This window comes from Anoplopoma fimbria, chromosome 5, assembly GCF_027596085.1.
Source record: "Anoplopoma fimbria isolate UVic2021 breed Golden Eagle Sablefish chromosome 5, Afim_UVic_2022, whole genome shotgun sequence".
In the NCBI taxonomy this organism is placed as follows: Eukaryota; Metazoa; Chordata; class Actinopteri; order Perciformes; family Anoplopomatidae; genus Anoplopoma; species Anoplopoma fimbria.
This window is the reverse complement of record NC_072453.1, coordinates 17871573-17892121: the sequence shown is the minus strand read 5'-3', so window position 1 is coordinate 17892121 and position 20549 is coordinate 17871573. Positions and strand designations below refer to the sequence as shown.

The window sequence follows — 20549 nt, the reverse complement described above, 5'->3', positions numbered from 1 at the left end:
GGGGTTTATTTCTTGGTTTTGATTCTTTATGGTAAATTGTTGACAATTAAAAAAAAAAAGCGGATGGAGAAAATTCTGTGAAATGCAAGTAATGCTAAGCAGACAAATATTTGAATTTTTACCGTGGGAAAGATGGTTATTTCCAGTCCTTAGAAGTTATTTATACTGGTGACAGAAATACAAATTGAGCTCTTTGGTGGGAAAATGCTGCAGAGCAGAGTTTGAAAAACAATTGTATGAAGCAGCGATGAGAATTTCACTGGAGGTGACCATGTTAGGAAACATCCCAGAGCCGCGTTTCATCTTCAGCCACATGACCCAAACATAACCCTGCACTGATTAATGAGTTTCCCATTTTAAATCAACATTACATCACTCTGACGATTTAGTTGCAAAAAACTTTATTGTCCGTCTGATGTTGTCTTTGACACTTTCACCCATAGTTCTAGAAAAGTGGTGGTCTTGCAGATTCCGGACCCGTTCCTTTGATATCATACTGTGACTGGTGCCAGAGAACGGCTTCATCTACACATTTGGACTGTGATCACATGACTGTTTGCAGCTTGGATATAGTAGTGCAGTCCTTTTGACTGTAACAGTTCGGGTCAAAGGGAATAGGGAGTCAGCAATCGATAAATAACACTGCAGAAGGATATTGGTCCGGCTTTTTGTGTATGCAGTGATCCATCATCCAGTATTCTACAGAAGGGTGCAGGCTGACCTAGACTAACATGCTTACTCTACAATCGCCTCATGCACCGCAAAGTGTGTCGTCTAGGAAACAGAGAATAGTGCATTAAATGTTGATATTGTCCCTTTTTTTTCAGTTTTCGTTATGTGAGCGCCATGTGTGCACAAGTGTGTAAACCTTTTCATCGTTTTCATTCACATTCTAGCAAACAACACAGTGTTTTTGCAACAAATTAAAACACGGTAACAGAGAACATCAACAACTGGTGAGATATACATTAAAGTTATACAAAACAAAAACAACTAAAAGCTTCACGAACGAGGATAAAAAGGGCTCGTCGAGGTGATGTTAATATGAGGATGAACAAAATGCCAGCTAACCACAGTGCGGCCTAAATCTCACGTTTAGGTTTTAAAATTATATGTATGATGTTTTTCTCACAAATGAAATGGCAAAATTCTAAATAAAAAAAACAATTAAACACATTGAAATGTCTGGATTTGAATGCAACAGGCCAGTGCAAACACAGTTTTTGTTTGAACTGCACATGAGCGTCCTCCAGCAGGAGACCCAGCTTCGGCATCTTTATTGCTTGGTTGTTCTTGTTGGTTTCCAGTTGCAATATGCTAACACTGACATGCTAAGATGGAGTTGCAGAAGGAGAGGATGGCGTGTCGTGTGTGTGTGCGTGCGTGTGTGTGTGTGTGTGTGTGTGTGTGTGTGTGTGTGTGTGTGTGTGTGTGTGTGTGTGTGTGTGTGTGTGTGTGTGTGTGTGTTTGGAGAACCAGTTTAGGGTTCGAAGTTCATGTTTCATTCCAGTTTAGATGACAATTCAATTGTCTCTTACGTTCCACTTCATCGCCCTACATTCTATGTGAAGAAGTCTTTTTTTTGTTTTGTTGTCAGTCCATTTCTGTTCATTTTGGCCAGCATTTTTTTAACTTGTTCGCCGCCTTACAAGTCCGACCGCTTCTGTGTTCACATTCAGCAGAGGTTGTTTCAAAAATCATGGCGGGAATGAGAGGGAAAACATCAGCAGAGGTCGAAAAGCTGCATGCGAAAGTTGAGGAGGGAGCTCCCTGATCCGAAGAGAGGAGTCAGCAGGTTTCAGTTCGCTAAGGTAAGGTAGTCCGGTGTGAGCTGACTTTTAAATAGTGTACAAACACTCGTTCAACATACAGTTTATAAGAGAGAAGAAGAAGAAGTTCATTAGTATTAATTCAGATTGCCCATCACAGTAGCCCCTGACTGTTTGGCTGGTAATAGAGGGGAGGAGAGGAAAGGAGCAGCATGTATTTGTCTAGAGATAGTGTCACGATACACAGCTCTCATTAGTGAGACGTACATGTAATAAATAATAACGTAGGTTAACAAATCCCACAACAAATAAGGTCACAGACAAAAAAAACAAAGAAACTCCTGTGAGATAAAAGTGCACAGACGACAGACATGTGATGCCCCTCTGTTGCTCTTTCTACGAGTTTAAAGTGGGGAGGGGGGTCCCTGCTCAGTGAGGACAGTATCCAACGATGCAGCACTACGGCAGGGTAAGAAGAAGAAGAAGAAGAAGAAGAAGAAGAAGAAGAAGAAGAAGAAGAAGAAGAAGAAGAAGAAGAAGAAGAAGAAGAAGAAGAAGAAGAAGAAGAAGAAGAGCTGACTCTGGACGGAGAAGTCTGTGTGTTTTGGTGTGTGTGTTTGTTTAGAGTGTGTTACACAATGAGTGGTCCGCGGCGGGGATGTTTAGGACTCTGGCCGTCCCTGTTCTCGGGCCCCTGCTCCTCCAGGTTGATGTTGCTGGTGGAGGTGTGGTGGGGGAGGGGCTCCAGAACAGGCCTGTAGCCTCCGAGGTACATCAGACCTGAAGGCGAGGAGAAGACGGAGAGTGAGAGAGAGAGAGAGAGAGAGAGAGAGAGAGAGAGGGTTATGTTGGCAAACCTCCTTCCTCTTGAGGACACAGTGTATTTCCCCGTTGTAACTTAATGTCCCAACACCAAGACACAGATGGCAGAGTACTGTCTCACTCGTTTCTCTACTCTTATCCCACTTATCTTTGAAAATAAGTGGGTTTCCATCCGCTTGTTTTCATGCGCATTTTCAATTTGTGCATTCAAAAAAAATGATGGGAATTTGAAAAGAATAAGTTTTTCCTTTTTTCTGAGCAGCTAAATCAGAATGAATAAATCATTCCATTAATTCATTTGCACTCTCTGCATTTAGTGTTTTCGGCTATCTGTTGATATATGTCAAAATATATGTCACAAAAAAGCGACTTTGAGTATTTATTAATTAATCTCCCTCTCTTGTCTCGTCCTGTAAAAACTTCTAATATTCTTATGACTCATCCTGCATTCTGGTTTGGACTGTGGACCAGCAGCTTGGACACTCTTTGCAAAGGACATGATACTCTTCCTTAAACTGCACAGTACTTGGTTGAAGTAATATTCTATATCGTTGCAATTTTGACGATGCATTACACTGCAATCCTCGCGGCCTGTAAGACGGTTCACTTCAGTGAGAAGCAACTCAAAGCCTCGCCACCCAACAACATGGTCCTAACTCACAGTGAATAACAATCAATATCCACCAAGGACTGAAATTAATTATTGATGGTTTCAGGTCTCAACCACGGAGAATATTAAGTGATATCAGCAATGAAAGCTTTCTCACTTCAACTATGACTGTGCAAATTTAAAGTATGATACATTTATAATGTGAGTTAGATTCTGAGCTGTGATTGAGAAAAGATAAATGCTGTTCATAACGAGCAAGACTCCCCTTGTTGCATCACATTTTTTTTAGATATTTGATTACTTGTCTGGGAATACAATCTTAGATAAATCTGAATCATGATAAACAGATAAAACAAGCAATCAACAAAAGAGGGTGATTGTTATGGGTCATGCAAACTACAATATACGGCCCTGGTGTCTGATCTACCATCTAACCATAACTCCATACCTAGTCCTCAATGTGCACTGGGCACGACTCCTCATCTGTCCATCCGAAAGAAGGCGAAAGAAGGAAGAGAGTGGAAAGAAAGAGGAGAGAGGTAGGAAGGGAAAACGTCCAGGAAAAGACAGCAGAAGATGTGAAGAATGACGAGGGGGAAAAGGGGAGAAACAGAGAGATAACAGAACACTTTTACGACACAGAAAAGAGAAAACATGTCACACCATCCACCATCAAAGACCAAAGAGGTGACGTTAGGTTCAAGGGGATGATGATCAATCAGGGTTTTAGTGGCTGAGAGCTACAAGAAGGATGCAGAGCTAAGCAAGCTTGAACCCAAAATGACTCAACTGTTAATTAAATAAACCAACACTTCAAGAACAAAATTGACACCTTTAGCTCTCATCACAGTAACCAGCTGAATGTAACAAAGCAGGGAGGAGGATTAGGAAAAGGACGGGAGGGAAGATGGAGGGCTGTGAGAATGAGTTGCAGATGTTTGGCAAAGCGGCTCGGAGCTGGCAGACGCTGAACATGAACTTCAAACTCTGGAATGGACCAGACTCTCTCTCTCTCTCTCTCTCACAAACAGAAAACACAGCATGCTCTCATCAGACAGACAGTAAGATGCACTCATCACACACACACACACACACACACATAAACACACACCAGGGCTTCAGCTAAAAGGAGGGAGAGGAGGGAGAGAGTGCACAGCTAACCGGTACTACAAAAAAAGCGATGAAGCACCAGAACAACACCGAAGGGTAGAGATGAAGAGAAGAAGGAAGGCTCCAGATCTTCATGCTGGGCAAAGCTGCTACAAAACCTCCTCTCTGGTCGCTAACTGTGACTAAATGAAACATCTAATAAACTTAGGTTCTTTCTAGCTTTAAAAAGCTAATGTGTCAGAACTCCTTAAGTCTTCTGACTCATGCACCCTTTCTCTCATCTTGAATGTGATATCTCATCTCATCTCTCCTCAGCTCCCCCTTTTTACTCCCCCTCTCTCTCATGCCCAGTCCTCAGCTCTCATCGGTCCATGTTCGAGAGGTTGCCACTCACCGGCGAATCGGCTGTCGGGAGCCTGCTCATTATCCAACCCCAAAGAGGGCGTGTCACAGAGGGCGACGCCCTGATTGTTATTGGCCAACTCTGGACACCTGCTCCGCCCACCTGCAAGCGAGGGCAAAGGTCAAACAAGAGCAGCCAGGCACAGCAGGGGAGGGTGAGTGGGACAGGCAGGTGAGGGAGGGAGGGGGAGGGGGGAGGGAGGGGCAGGGTGTCAGAGGTGGAGGGGTGAGGTCGGCCATGCTGGAACGGCATTAAGAAAATAATAAATTATAGAATATTTCTGCATTTTTTCCCACCATTTATCTGACTCAGACGTGAGATTCAAAGGACACCAGAACCAACTAATTAGCTCGGCTCCTCCGTGTCTTTAGAACACCTTCTGTAAAGTGACGTGTGTGTTTGTGTGTGTGTTTGTGTGCAAGGATTCTTAGACACAAAGACTGCTGACATTTTCCATTTAGTCTGAAGCTTCAGGAATTCTTACAAATATATAATATTCCATAATCCAGATGAGGGAGCACACATGATCACATTGAGCAGAATGTCAAGTTGAAAGAATCTGACTCATAATAATCAATCAACAATAAGCCAACAAGTGAGATTTCATTCTTGCAAGGCTCATTTTGCTTATTTAATTAGACATAATGACAAATGGACGGAAAGAAGAAGAAAAACATCTTTCCCTCCAGTTCTCCATCAATACAGCCGGAGATATTTGTGTCTTTTCTCACTAAGAACTTTTTACAGTTATACAATAATTTATTGGTTAATTATTTTTTTGTGTGCAAAAGGTGGCATAGCATACTGGTACCCTTCATTTATTATATATAATATTATAATATAGTCTAATCTAACATAGTATAATATAGTTCAACATAATATAGTAAAATTGAATATAATATAATGTAATATTATTATTATATCATATCATATTATCTAAGCATTTGTCATGATTGAGGTTTTTATCTATATGACCTAGTGTTATTTTTAAATATTCAATATATTCAGATTTACCACTCTTAAATTTAGCTTTGATATAACATAGTATAATATAATATAGTGTTATATAATGCAATATAACCTAGTAAAATATAATATAATAAAATATAATGTAATAAAATATAATATAATAAAATATAATATAATATATATTATATTATATAGTATATAACCTATAAAATATAATATATAATTATATTATATAGTGCAATATAACCTAGTAAAATATAATAAAATATAATAGTATATTATATTATATAATGCAATATAATAATATAAAATAAAATATAATATGATATAATATAAAATATAATATAATATAGAATTATATTATATAGTGCAATATAATCTAGTAAACTATAATATAATATAATAAAATATATTATAAGCATATGTCATGATTGAGGTTTTTATCTATATAACATACAGTTATTTTTTAAATATTTGTTCTAATCAGATTTACCATACTTAAATTAAGCTTTGATTGTCCACCATGTCCACTTTCTCTGGAAACAAACTGAAATAATATTTAACACATAAACATTTTTTAAAGCTGCCACTCTGCAGTAATATTCTCTATTTATTAGCACATCACTAATATCAGCAGACGCAGTGTTCGCTGATACTAAAGCACAACACACTGGAGCCAAAGATCTTCTGATTTCCGGTTCTATTTTCCTTATTAATTAGGTGAGCCGATAAATGAGACAGAAATATTAACATGAACTGTCTTCATTAGCATTTTTCTGCCTTCTCCAGCATGGCCACATAACAGACACTGACATGTTTAGTGCGCCTCATGCCTGCAGCAAGCCTGTGTGTTTTGGTGTGTGTGTGTGTTTTCGGTGTGAAGCATGTGTGTGTGTGCTAATGAGGAAGAGGATGATTGGCAGCTCAGCACAGAGACACAGACAGGGCACGGACAGAAGCCGTCTGGCAGCGCCGGTCAGATGCAAACATAACATCCTACAGCGCGTGTGCACATTCACAGTCTGTCAGGCAGCACAGGTCCGCTCGCCCCCTAAAGAACTGAAAGGTCATTCGGTGAACTCACAGGTACACAGGTAGATTGTTTTCAGTCTGGCCCCAGGTGTCACACACACACACGAACACACACACACACACACACACACACACACACACACACACACACAATCCACAGAGAAACTCATTTAGAAATACAAGTTTCAAACGGTTGCTTAATGAAGGTGACCTTGTTGTTTTTGCTTCAAGCCTTTCTGGTCATTGACTCACTCTCTCCGTACACCACAACACTTTCACTCCATCACTCTCTCTCTCTCTCTCTCTCTCTCTCTCACACACACACACACACACACACACAAACACACACACAGATGGAGCATGATAAAGCTTTCCCTTCATGATGCAGCAGCGGGAAAAAAAATGGTGCAGAGCTTTTTAGCACAAACACACGTAAATTATATTCCTCATACACATACATTAAATCTACAAGCACACACACACACACGCACACACACACACACGCATGCAAGCACGCACACACGTGTATATAACAGTGCAAATCATGCGAATGCAAGCCAGTAGCCTGGTGTGCAGAAGAACCTCCTCTGAACTACACAGGATGCCTGTACGAGCTCATTTCCTGTTGTGAATGAAACGATGCTCCGATCGATTGGAAGCTGCTGATGTTTGTGGCTAATTGCTTGATTACCGGTCATTAACGTTAAGGATAAGGAAACACTGATTGTAAAATATGGGATATATATGTCTGATCTGTCAGCTGTGTAACCAGTCAGGATGGATCCTGTGAAGGATGTAGGATTGATATCAGTTTGGTCTCTTTCATTACTTACATTTTGTGTGTTATTAGCTGGTTTGCTAACGTTAGCCTTCATTCAGGAATCACCTGGTGGTTAAGTTAAACGAGCTGTCAGTAAATGCCTCTAAAACTTTTTTTCCTGAACCACAATGTGTTTCATTTTCTATGCTTGAAGTTGTTTAAAAGCACCGTTGACTGTTAAACCCACTGTTTTTGGCTACTTGTGGATACACGTAGATATGGCAAACTTGTAAGCAAGCAGTTTCTTTTTTTACACATCCGGCAGTTACAAAGCAAGTTAGTCCAATATTCCCTCTCTTTTAGTTCGGTTTTTGGTCTCTACCAACTCCTGACTTTAGCTGCTAAATGCTGCACTATGTTCACCAGCTGGTTTCTAACTGTGTCTGTCTGCTGTTTGGTACTTAGCAGGTAGCGTACAGTGGGTTTTTACGGCTTTATTTCTGAAAACAGCTGCCTGCTGGGGATGAAAAAGATGCTATGAGAATGCAGCAAAAACCTTAAAGTTTGAGCCATACAGCTGAACAATTAGGGAGAGAGGAGCTGCAGATTTTGCAGTTTTGTCCTTCAAGTTTGGACAAAATAAACGCATCCGCTGGATTTGGAGGAACTCTTGAATTGGAACGTGTCTGGTTGTTATGACCAATTCGGTCTAGAAATACATAAATTGGAGGATCCAGATCCTGAATTGGTACGCAGCCTAAGACAGTTAATGTTCCTGTTTATTCTTTAACAAAGTGAAGACATGGGATGTTTTCTGTGGTTGGACTTGCTCAGGCAGAATCTTTGGGCTTGCTGGTGTCTTAAAGGATCCTGTGGTCGCATTCTATGAGATAATAGAGCAGAACTTCAAAGTCCTTTTGTCGACTAAAGCAGGATTATGTTTGGATGAAACAGAATGTTTGGGTCATTTCAGTATTTTAATATAGTCAGTCGTAGGAGCTCAGCCTTCACTGTGAAGTAGACTGAAGTTCTAGTGCACACCCACTGTATGAGAAGCCATTCACTCCAGGTTAGATAGTGCATGTTGTGGTGATTTCAGCCAACATCACGTGCATTTTGAAGGCGACTGCCCCATCTAGAGGACAATATCTGACATAGAATCTACTTATTAGAAAGAGTTGCTCAGCCATGATTCAAATAAGTTTACCGACAGCAACAATATCGACCACTCGGTCCATGATGTATAGTTTGTATGAAAAAGTTGTATTTCTTTTTCACATGGCCTGACAGGGACACAATGCAAAGGGAGGTGAGAGGTCAGGGGTGAAAGGTGAGGGTTGGTAACCATAGTTACCTTTCCCATTAGACGGTGAGGAGCAGTCGTCTTCAGTGACATCGTTTCCCTGGAGAAAATCCCCCAAAAATATTTTTAAGACTTAATAAAAGTGGGATAAATACATAAAATGAGTGTATTACTCACCTCTGAGTCCTGCTCGTCTACTGCCACCGAGTAGTTTTGTTCCTTTGGCTCCGGGGGAAACTCCTGAATGAGAGAAAAGATACAAACGCAGACAGTCCAACGTGTTTACAAAACATTGTTCGATCTTAGAGCCAATTTTCTCCCCCATCCACCAGATTCCTCACCCCGTCCTGCTGCGACGGTCCTCGGCTCTCCATGGGGGTGTCCTGGTTCTCCTCGCCCTCAGCATCTCCCCCCTCGTCCCCCCCGGGCTCGCCTTCGGCCCCGGCCAGGTAGGACCCTGACATGGAGGACATGGTGTCAGTGCTGATGTGGGAGTGCTGCGAGTGGGACGAGGCCATGGACATCACTGACTGGACCAGGCTGCAGCTCACTGGGTCTGACAGACAGACGGAGACACACATCACGGTCGGGCTCCGGGTCGGAGGACTTTTTTTATTGTCTGGTGGCCGCGGGGTGAGATTTCCACCGTTTATAAAAGAAAGTAGTCCCTACTCTCACAGAATTACCAACAGCAGAACACATATACAGCAGATTATTGCCTTTTCAGAATAGTGGGCGAAGTGTTATTTCTATTCTCTCGTTGTCACATTAAAGGAGCAGTTCTACATTTTGGGAAATACGCTCATTCACTTTCTTTCAGGGAATCAGATGAAGAACTGATAATGCTCCCATGTCTTTGCACATTGCAGTAAGAAGGGAGCTAGAGCCTGGAGGTTGATTAGCGTCGCTTAGCATAAAGCTAACCTGACACTGTCTAAAGTGTGCGTCTACCAGCACCTCTAAAGCTCATGAACTAACATGCTGTATCTTGTTTGTTTAAATAGTTTAGGTTTTAGCTCTGAGTATCCAATCCTCTTTTGACTAAATGTATTACTGACCAGTCAGGAGCACAAGGAGTGGCTTTATAAAAGAGTGTAAACCTGTTTGAAGTGATCATTTCATAGAGCTTTCATTCCAGCTGGAACAACAGTCCTTTCTTCCTGTCTTGGGCCGAAAAGCCATCCAGCAGAATTCCCATAAAATCAGATGCAGTTGCACGAATGTAAAACGCTGAGGTGGTTTAGGCTCATGGTTTATTTATGTTATAATGCTCCATGCAGCAGAGGGAGCTTTGTTTGTCGCATCATGAAGGCAAAAATATTTTTTATAATCTCATTTGATGTGGACTTTAAATTTGCACATTTATAGTTTTTAGTTGTTTAATAAATATATTTCATGTGTTTATTCTTTGTGCATAAAAAGATTAATTTAGTTCCTATCTCTCTCTCTCTGTGTTCATGTTTTACCCTGCTGCACCCTTTAAGGTAATTTGATATGATTAAAGAAATATACAATAATGTGAAAGTGATTTATCTCGTTGCAAATTACATTTTTGTGTTTGTCAGTTTAGGTTCAGGTTGTGGGGGTTTGCATTTCTGTTCTTGTGAGGACCAATTCAGCTTAAAACCATTTTAGTGAGGACACTTTGGCCAGTTCCCGCTGCTTCAAAGGGCTGATGGAAGGTTATGACTTGGTTAGAATTAGGTTTCGGGTAGGTATAGACAGACAAACGTGTGTGTACCTTCAGGAGAGGTGATGGTGGAGGAGAGCGGGGTTCCCGTGCAGGACGACTGGTCGATTGCTCCGGACGAGGACAGAGTCAGGTTCTCGCTGTCTGGAGTCACTCCACTCTGTAAAACAACACAGAGGTAAGAGAAGAGCTCACAACACACAAACACATGTGTACACATCCACAGCCTTTAAACAATGTGAATGTGTAGGACACTGAGATGAACAATAATAACACACACACACCTCCTGCTGGTCCACGGCGAGTTTGTGGCGGCAGGCCTCCGATTCACTGCAGGACTTCTCATCCTCCTCCTCAGGAAGCACAGAGGAATTCTGGGAGAGTGACCTAAGATTAAGAACACAATGGATGAGCTTCAGACAAAAATAACAGTGAGTGGGTTAGATGTACTTTTACTGTAAAAATCAAGACAAGAACAATTAAAAAAAAATATCCTGGATATGACACAAAAAAACTAAAAATGTGCTTATAAAAATATAAATTTGAGTGCAAACACTTGCTCAGATTTGGGTATGGGAACATAGCCATCTATACTTCAACTACAAGGTCTTTTTTTCTTTATCATATTGCGGAACTATAGCGTATAATAAGCAACTGTTTTGCATTTACTCCCCATTTACTTTCTTTTATGCTGAGAATATTCAACAAGGAGACATGATAATAGGACTGAAAGCTAGTGCCATCTTACAGCAGAAAACACATCATCATTTGAGCGAGGACATAAAAAAAAAGGAAAAAAATCTAAACAATCTTCAGCTTTTAAATATTCTGGGAATTTTTTGCTTAAAATAAATAAACACAAAAGTAGCTCTAAATACATCTTAGTTAACACGAGTCACTTGAGATGTAGGAGACAGAAGGGGAGACATTAACTTTCACAAACACTCACTTTGAACCACTCTTCTTGAGTTTGAGTCCCTGACTGGAGTTGGAGTGGTCTAGAGGGGAGAGGGAGCGGGCCGGTGCCGGGTGAGGCTCACTGCTGTACGGGGGCAGCACTCCGGAGACGTGGCTGGGTCCGGAGTGGAGAGGAGGAGGATCCACGGAGGAGGTGTTGAGGGGGCCGTTCAAAGCCTCCAGGAGAGACACCACCTCGTATCCTGGAGGGATGTGCTCCGACGCCTGCAAACGAGGAGATAAAACACCGGTGAGTTTACTGGGAATAATCATTATTCCATATTTACTCCGTTTTTTCTGGGTCAGTTTTCTCTCACCGAGTGTTCCTCCGAGTCAGAGGTCTGTGAAGTGATGACGGGGTTAAAGTTGGAAGGCGACAGAGGACTGAGCTTCTTCCTCATGGCTCGGATCTGCAGCAGAGCTCTGAACGCTTAAAAATAAAACAAGATGACAATACAAATGTATTTAAATAACTTGTATATCTAATAATAAACTCAATCATTTACACGAAGGCCACAATAAAAGGCCATTGAGCCTAAAGTGCTATAAAATAAGATGCAATGTGCGTTGTACAAGTCTAAAAATAAATGGAGGGCAAAAGAAAGTGTTTCCTGCTGCTCAATGTGTTCTGCTGAACATTGGCAAAGAGAGGCCACTTTTTGAAGTACAAGCGTGTGTTCATCCTGGAAGGTCATATGTGAGAAAATATTTTAAAAGCCTGATCTTTTCATCTCAACAAAAAAAAAATGAATGAGTCATGAACTGGAGCATCTGCTATAAGCCACAAAAAGTCAAAAACAATAAGCAGGAGCCAAATGCAGGACACAGAAGGGGAAAAATAATGTTTCTTGCATTACATTACATTACATTACAGTGACGCTCGTCACCAGAAGTCATAAGTGCATGTGCATCTCAAAGCATAAAGCATAAGCCAGAGCAAAAGTGCTGTATTCAACATAGGTATTAAAGAGAACTACTAGTCATAAGTGCCAGAAGTCATAAGTGTAACTTTGTAATGTGTGTCTTTTTATTTGCGTCATTCTCTCTCACTCAATGTTTCTGTCTGCTTTAGTCTCCCCCGTGTGTTAAAACAACCTGCTTTTCCCAGATGTTACACTTTGGTTTAGTAGTTTTTCTCTGCTGCAGTGGTCAGGCAGCGGTGATGAATCAGTAGCAGTAGCTATTGTTTAAATTTCCCGTATTTTGTGCTTCTGTACAGGAACAGCTTAAAATAGATATTGCATGAGAACAAACCAAACAATCAATGTGTCCCTCAAATAAAGGAAACAAAAAGAAATGCAATTTGGCATCTAAAATTTGTCCTCTGGGTATAAAACACATGTGCATGTTTTGTCCAGGAACTTACTCTGTAACTGTGACTCCTGTGTAGCAACAATCTTAAACAGTCTGCAGATTAAACATCCTTTTTTTATTATACACACTTGAGTCTCTCATTGTATTCCTCTCTACCAATGTTGGCTCTATTTTCAATCTATTTTGAGCAGTGGAAATGTGGTTTCCAGAATTCTAAATTTTGTACAGAGTTTCTTCATCGTAGTGGAAACTCACGCAGTCTGCAGATGGGGCAGCAGTTGGCCTGGTAGCGCAGAGTGTCTGCGCAGGCGTTGCAGAGACACAGGTGTCGGCACGGCAGGATGAGTGTGTCTCGCACATCCGACAAACACACCACACACTCAGCACTGTTGTCACTGATCTCATCATCAGCAACCTGGAGATAAAAAAAAAAAAACATTTGAATGTTAGGATAAGAGAGAATTTTAGTCATCCAGCCGAGCTTCAGACAGACAGCCACACTGATTCATTTTACTACACTGCCATGACACTTCTGACTCACTCAAACTCTTATGTGTTTGATATTTACCTTTGATTCTTGGCTGTTGTATTTGTTCTCTATCCCGTAGATCTCCTGCAGTAGATAACTCACTCCATCCACCTGGGAAAATGAACATAGTAGAGAATGACGGCTGCAGGTCTTGTGGGTTTAGGGGTAATGTTTAAGAGGGAAATAAGGGTTCTGTGTATCTTTGTCTTTCAAAAACATTTTTAAAAAGTGCACAAAAGGAGGAAGGCAGATATAGAAGTTAAACAGGTGTATTCACCACTTGTTTCTGCTTCAGAGGCTTCACACAGTAGCTCCCATCCATGTGCTGTGGAAGAAAGCAACAGTTGTTTATTCATTTGTCTAATACATTAAAAAATTAGCGAGTAAAGCCCTTCTTTTTTGTTGCATTGTTACATTTGACTGACACTGGACTGAGCTATAATGCAGTGTAGAGGACTTCTCATGTTCCTACATATTCATATTTGTGGTCCAAGAGTAGTCTGCAGCAACTTTTTATGAACCCCACAACAAGCCGGTGGGTTCTTTGGTTTTGTCTGAGGGGACCACTAGGAGAGTAACTTTGCAATAACATGTGATGTAATATTTATTCAGATTAGATATTCTCTGGTTCTTGATATCCTGATATCATTTTCCAAAAGGTCCAAAAGGCCAAAAAGTGATAACATTTTCAGAGGTATTTCAAATGAGAAAAGAAGAAAATACGCACATTTTAGAAGCTGCAAGTGTTTCAGCTAGAAAAATGACTAAAACAATTAACCAATTATCAAAATAGCTACTGAAAGATTCCCTGCTGATAAACCGTCTGTACGACAACAGAATTCCTGCAAAGACATTGTGCTGCCACAAATAGTGTCTTTCTTACCTTTTCAAATGTAGCCAGCAGTATGTGAGAGTGGCCCAAATGTTCTGCAAAGATAACACAGGAGGACACGTCTTTGCAGCTCTACTTTGACATCAGACCATCAGTGAGATAAACAGAGACACTCACCTTCCCCCTCGTCTACGACAGCCTGCACCACCATGGGGAAAACCTCTTTGTCCATGTCGAACAGCAGCTGAGGACAGAAAGTAGATTTCTATCTGCCATTGCGTATAAATTGGTTTCCCAGCACGGCTCAGCCTCAGGCATGTGTTTCAGTATTCAGCCGGCCGGCACCGGCTGCTTACCTCCTCGTCAGCCCACTCGCTGAGGTTGACGGTGTGTGAGGGCAGACAGAACTGCTGGCACACTCCCCGTTTGAAGTGCACCGTCTCCGACTGCAGAGAGCTGTCCTGGGGCAAGTAACTGCAAGAAACGCAGAGAAACGATCAACCAATGCACAAAATACATAATGACAAACCAGCTCACCTGTATCAGGACGTCGCTGCTGCACTTTGACATGTGGATGATTCATTTGTTGACTACAAATGCATCACATAACAGGCTGTAATTTCTGTTTAAATGTGGTGGTTACAAGTGTTGAATACATTTTCTTTTCCGTATTTAAAGACTTAATGTGAAGGGGAGGATCGTCATCGTCTGCTTGCATGTCTGAACAGAAATAGAATAACCGACAGATCTTTATGTAACATATATAATGATTTATAAAGTAAGATATGTACGAGATATGTAAGACCATGTTGGCATAACTTATGATGAATATGTGTCTGCATGAATATTTATAGCAGTGTTTTTCTCTTCTATACATCTGTCTATATTTATTTTTTAAACAATGACTAAGAGTGGAAGATGTCCGGCTACAAAGGTTTGGAAAGCTCACTTCCATCTAACTTAGTAGTCTTCATTCCAAATCGATGCAGAAACAATTGATAACACTTTTGTGGAAACAGTGTGGAAGTAAGTATCTTACAAGGAAGTGCTTGAGAATGCACCTGCTGTAGACAAATTGTTTGTGCAAAAACAATATTATGCCAAAGAAATAACACTCATTTTTGGAAGTAATTTGTGCTTCTCTAGAGTGATTGCAGACTCTTGATTGCAGACAGTTTAGTGTTTAGCAATAAAGCTGCAATTTGAAGACAACAGAGTCAACTTAGATACAGAAAAACTGGCAATTTCTATCATCTCTGAAACTACATACATAGTTATAAGTAAAAGGAAAAATATAGATATTGACCAAAAAGATTGGTTAATGGATCTATTTTTATATACATCCAGTGTTATCTGTTCACCGTGTTCCCACTTACACTGGCACTCCATTGTGAAACTCCTCTATGGCCTGGTAGTAGATGGTTATGGCCACCTGGGTGTCAGCGTCGAAGGTGAACTCTACGTTGTAGCAGGCCCGGTTCTTCCCCGCCGCCTCGTCACCCGGCAGCTTCAGGTCCTCGCTGCACCTTCAGGTCGAGAACAGAAATGTGAGCAGGATCTTCATTTATTTCCTTTTGAGTAAATGGGGAGTGTACATTTATAAAACAGGCGGGAAATCCAATTATAGAGTGCTTTAAGCCTCAATAATCATACAGAAATGAAGATGAACAGGTGGATATATTTATTGTTTGAAGTCATGTCATAAACATAATAATAATGTTCATTACATGACTTCATTAAAAAAAAGAATAATTAACATGCTTTCTTTTAATCACTTCTCATATTTGTGTGTTTGTGCTGATCTCATGGATAAGGGACATTTTGTGTTTTTATTATTGCCTTGAATTTTGTAATTGGATGTTATGTTGTGAGGCTTAATTGTGTGTTTTTTTTCATGGGTTTGCTTGAAGAAAGTAAAAGCATGAATTACAAGCAATCACATGAATGATATGACACTATCCCTTAAATTAGCTGCAGTGGCTTGTTGTCTAAAAATAGCTCAGTGCCGATGAAGAGCTACGGTGGTGTGATGAGGGGTTACGTATATGTTTGGGTAGAGGTCGTACCGTACGAGCCGCAGCGTGTCCTTACGGATGTTTATGAGGCTTCTTAACGTCTTAACTGGTTCCTGAGGTGGAGGGGCTGCGTACGGGAACTGAAAAGAAAAAGAAAATAAATTATAGATGTAAAAATACACGTTATGAGACTGTAGAGTAGTAACATTCATCTTCCCTCAAACCGCCCCGACATTCTTCTGTTAACCACGGGAATTCAGGGCTACACGGTGACCACGGCTGCTCTTGGTTTAACCTTAACACAAGTGTTTTGGTTGGTCAGCACCAATGAGAACCGTGCTGACAAGTGCTGAGCCAGAGCAAAAAAACTGCCCAGATTGTGTCTTTCCAGGGACGAGGCTGACACCTCAGACAGTGTTTAGGCACATTTATGCACACGTAGGCGCCCTTGGAGTGTAAAACATTCCCGGGTCAAGCTGTTTTTATTTCAAAGACCAAATGAAGTGAAGATTATCGCCTCAGGTAACAGAAAAGGAAAGGAAAATACCCTCTTTTCACTATTTTCTCTTGTGACCAACCTAATCTTTAGTGATTAAAATAACAATATTAAAAACCTCCACATAACCTTTGAATTCGACCCATTATGTGGTTCACTTCTCAGCACAGTGTTTGAAGCCTGAAGTTGCTGACTGAGCGTAAGAGGAGAGCAGAGGTGGTTTGAGGATCACTGGGGGAGAAACATGCAGGATGTGGTCAGATACCTCCGAACTACAAGCCCTCATCTGTCCATGTGTGTGTGTGTGTGAGTGAATATACGTGTGTGCTTGTGTGGCTGTGAATGGCACCATATTCAGTACTATTACACATCTGGGCTCAGTGGGAGTCACGCCTGTAAACTGAACAAACAAACACACACAGAGTAACAGATGCTGAAAAGGACCATTCATTAGGAAACACGTCAGAGCAAAGCTTCTTCACACATGATCAGACTAAATTGAAAAGCTTAGACTGCTTTCCTTTTCAAAGACAAGTGAGTAGATTTCTGAGAAACATTTATATAAAATATAGAGATTAAAAAATATATTTTTTATTTTTCTTAAGCCTTTCCAGCACGGTAACCTCATTGACAAACACAAAATAAGCATATGCACAACACACTAATCTTAAACAGCACATATTAATTAATGCTAGCATTAATGAATACCTATGTTGAATACACTTCCTGTAAGTCGCTTTGGATAAAAGCGTCTGCTAAATGACTGTAATGTAATGTAATGTAATGTAATGTAATCTATTCTATTTTTTCTAGAATGCTAATGTTGGATACAAACGTATTTATCAAAGAGCGAAGGTTAAGTTATATTTGTCCAGTACTATTAGATGGTAACCGATCCATTTCACTCTAACCCCTAAAGGTCAACTTCATCATGGTGCTATATGCAAAGTCAGAGGATCACCGAAATGATGAGGGTGTTGTCCTCTGGGGACCATGAATGTCTTTGCAAAATTCCACAGCAGTCCAACCAATAGCTGTTTAGATATTTCAGTCCGTAAAAGTGGTGGATGACCGACCGCCATCGCCGCTCGAATGGCTAAAAATCAATTTTGTAAATCTATGTGCTTCGTCCAGGAGTTTCTGAAAACCCGTAAATATAGCCCCGGCCATTATCATATTTGTAGAGTGGTTGGTTTTATGATTCCACGGCACCATCTGCTTAGAAAACCACCAAACATTATATAACGCTGGTAAAGCTCCTTACACACACACACAAAAAAAAAATCACCAGCTGCATCATGTGCCTACAGGAGGATTATAAACACCCACATAATCGGGAGAACAAACTGCACTCCTAATTTTAGCCCCGGTCTAGACTGGAACAGCAGTGGGACTGAGATTAGCACACAGTGAGGGAGTCTCTTCACATCAGCTTCACTAAGTCAAAAACTAAACTCCCTCCAAGCATTTCAGTCTGTGACAAATCATCTCTTTCCTCTCCGGCTTTTTCTTTTTTTGATCCACAGCTTTCATTAGTGACCTTCAGGTTCATGATGAGGTTGAACGAACCCTCCGGAAGAGACCGCCACTCATCAGCCTCTCTGTAGAGGGGAGCCAGCAGACTCTCATTTCACTTTTAATTAGTTTGACAGGATGAGACGCTGAAATAAAATTTCAATCAGTGACAGTCTGAGAGCCTGTAAATCCCCACCGCAGGAGCTGCTGAAAGGTATCAACTCTTGTGAAGTGACAAAGAGACGGCCTTTTGATTCGATTGATGCAAAACTATTTCCAAATTCAAGTTTATCTGTACAGCCAAAACGCAAAAGAATGGTTTTTTCTTCTCAAATGTGAGAATTTGCTGTTTTTATCTGATTTATATATACTGTTAATGAATATATTCGGTTTGGGAAGAAATTCTTAAGCCATCACACAGGGCTCTTTGATATTTTTCACTGTTTTCTGACACAAGAAATTAACCCAAAGAATTGTGGAAATAATGAAAATATTTAGATTCAGGCCGAGAAGCTCTTTTAATTTTTCCCCTCTTCATACTTATATTATCTTCATACAATTTTTTGATTCTTGAACTCGAAATCTCTAGAACAGCCGCTGGGTCAAACTTGTGCCGAGATTGTTTGTGTTTTTAACATTCAACCCAGCTTTTAGAACAGCGAGAACACCTACCGCCACAGGTCTGGTCCCCAGGAAGTTAAGGTCTGTGTTTTCCCCAAACAGGTAACCCTCCGGATGGGTGGAGTCAAACTTCTCTCCTCCCATGATGAAATGGCTGGCGAAGTAACTCCCTGCACACAGAGAAAGACCCATTTTTAATTCAAAGAACATCACATCATCTGAAAAACATATTAATCATAGCTGTGCTGTGTAGTTGTGAATGTGGATTGTGCATTCAGTTGTTATTTCTATATTGTCAGTCAAATTCTCATTTAAAGATTCTTAAAAATGTTTATTATGATCTGTGTTTTGAGGAAAATAAATTGTAATAAAACTCGAAAGTTTTTGTGCTTTGCAAGAAGCATTGCTGTTGTATTATTAGCATTTCTTTCTTGAACACATAATATTTCTGCCTAAATAAATTGATGTGACAGTATCTTGTAACAAAAAAAATAAGGCAGATCTTCGCACTATAGTTTCAAAAACGTTTGAATCTATACAGGTTACAAAGCTTTTTATATAGTGAAGCAAAAATAAATGGCACAGTCTTATTATCAGGCTCAATTTTAAGAGAAAGTTGAATAAATAGATGCTGTTGTTCTAAGAAAATAAGATTTTAGGGTCCAACTAAAGACAACAATACTGTTAAAAACTCAGCTTTTAAGCCGTCATTCTTATTTCAGTTGCAAATTCTACCGACGTGACACTTCACTCGCATCAAACATTAATATTTCCGTTAAATATTTGACCTATTTGGCTGCCACAAATCCTCAAATCATCTAGTGCAAGAGGCAGGTAAAACCACAGATGACTGTTCTGATTTCAAGAAGTCAACAGAAGCCCTGAAAGGTTTCTGTGAGGGCATTCGGACTGACGCTGGGTTGTTATTAGGTGAACAGCAGCTCGTCCACCTGTTTACCAAGACTGTAGGTCAGCGTCAACAAAACTTAAATAGACGTTCTGCCTTTTAAATCACAGGGTGGGCTGATATCATGAGACTGTAATGGTGGTGTGGAGTCTTTAAATACATGCTGGACAGGCAAGTTGTGTATCAGCTGGAAGGACATCTAGTCTGGTATCTTTCCCTCATGATCATGATCTAAAAAAAGCCCCAATGATGACGCTCTCCCTCTCTCTCTCTCTCCCTCTCTCTCTCTTCATCACCTTATTATTATTTACAGCAGGTGGGAGAGGATGAAGCTTTGTCACCAGATCCCAGAAACAGGAACTGGGGCTGACAGATCGGTTCGCCAGCTCCTTCCTTCCCTTCCCACCACCACCGGGCTGCAACCAGGACGGTTATGTCACAAATGAATACAGCCTGTGATAAATTCAGCTAAATTATATTTAGAGGGCCGCTGATGGCAGCTACAATTCATCCATTTTCCTTCCCTTCCATGCCGTCTCCAGCACATGATGTTACCATAGATTTTAGATATTTTTATGATATCAGAAAATAGCCTGACACGTCACATCTGACTACAATAAAACTCTACTTCCATTCCCAGATTCTGTTCCAGGTCTCATTTTGTGGGGAGATTTTCATTTACTTTATGTCTTTGCTTACGATAGAATTGAAAAGCAATAACATTATCTCTTCACAATACGATTTTGTGACGTTACTATTGGATTACAAAGCCTGGTGGGGAGCTGAACACGGTGATGCAATCAGAAGACGTCACACGGAGGAACAATAACAAGATTGAAAACACAGAAGGCAGCACGGAGGTCCAAAGCACAGTTTTGAGTTGGGTCAACTGAGG

The 20549-nt window shown here is 40.6% G+C and overlaps 1 protein-coding gene across 4 annotated transcripts in view; it reads right to left on the bottom strand.

Annotated features, from left to right (window-relative positions):
- Window positions 1-342: 342 nt before the first annotated feature.
- Window positions 343-20549, bottom strand: part of rnf157 (ring finger protein 157) — a 22370-nt gene continuing 2163 nt past the window's right edge. Inside the window, exons 2-19 of one of the 4 annotated variants that reach the window (XM_054598316.1) lie at window positions 18799-18917; window positions 16167-16255; window positions 15477-15626; window positions 14457-14574; window positions 14278-14344; window positions 14152-14195; window positions 13546-13593; window positions 13308-13379; window positions 12995-13154; window positions 11743-11855; window positions 11418-11650; window positions 10753-10855; window positions 10520-10628; window positions 9120-9334; window positions 8956-9018; window positions 8830-8878; window positions 4706-4816; window positions 343-2549 (exon numbers count right to left, since the gene is read on the bottom strand). In XM_054598316.1, coding sequence (XP_054454291.1) covers window positions 2401-2549; window positions 4706-4816; window positions 8830-8878; window positions 8956-9018; window positions 9120-9334; window positions 10520-10628; window positions 10753-10855; window positions 11418-11650; window positions 11743-11855; window positions 12995-13154; window positions 13308-13379; window positions 13546-13593; window positions 14152-14195; window positions 14278-14344; window positions 14457-14574; window positions 15477-15626; window positions 16167-16255; window positions 18799-18917 — 2012 coding nt within the window. In that variant the 3' untranslated portion in view covers window positions 343-2400. Of the gene's footprint in view, window positions 2550-3649; window positions 3685-4705; window positions 4817-8829; window positions 8879-8955; window positions 9019-9119; window positions 9335-10519; window positions 10629-10752; window positions 10856-11417; window positions 11651-11742; window positions 11856-12994; window positions 13155-13307; window positions 13380-13545; window positions 13594-14151; window positions 14196-14277; window positions 14345-14456; window positions 14575-15476; window positions 15627-16166; window positions 16256-18798; window positions 18918-20549 lie in introns of all 4 variants that reach the window. The other 3 variants (XM_054598317.1, XM_054598319.1, XM_054598318.1) reach the window with 3 other exon arrangements.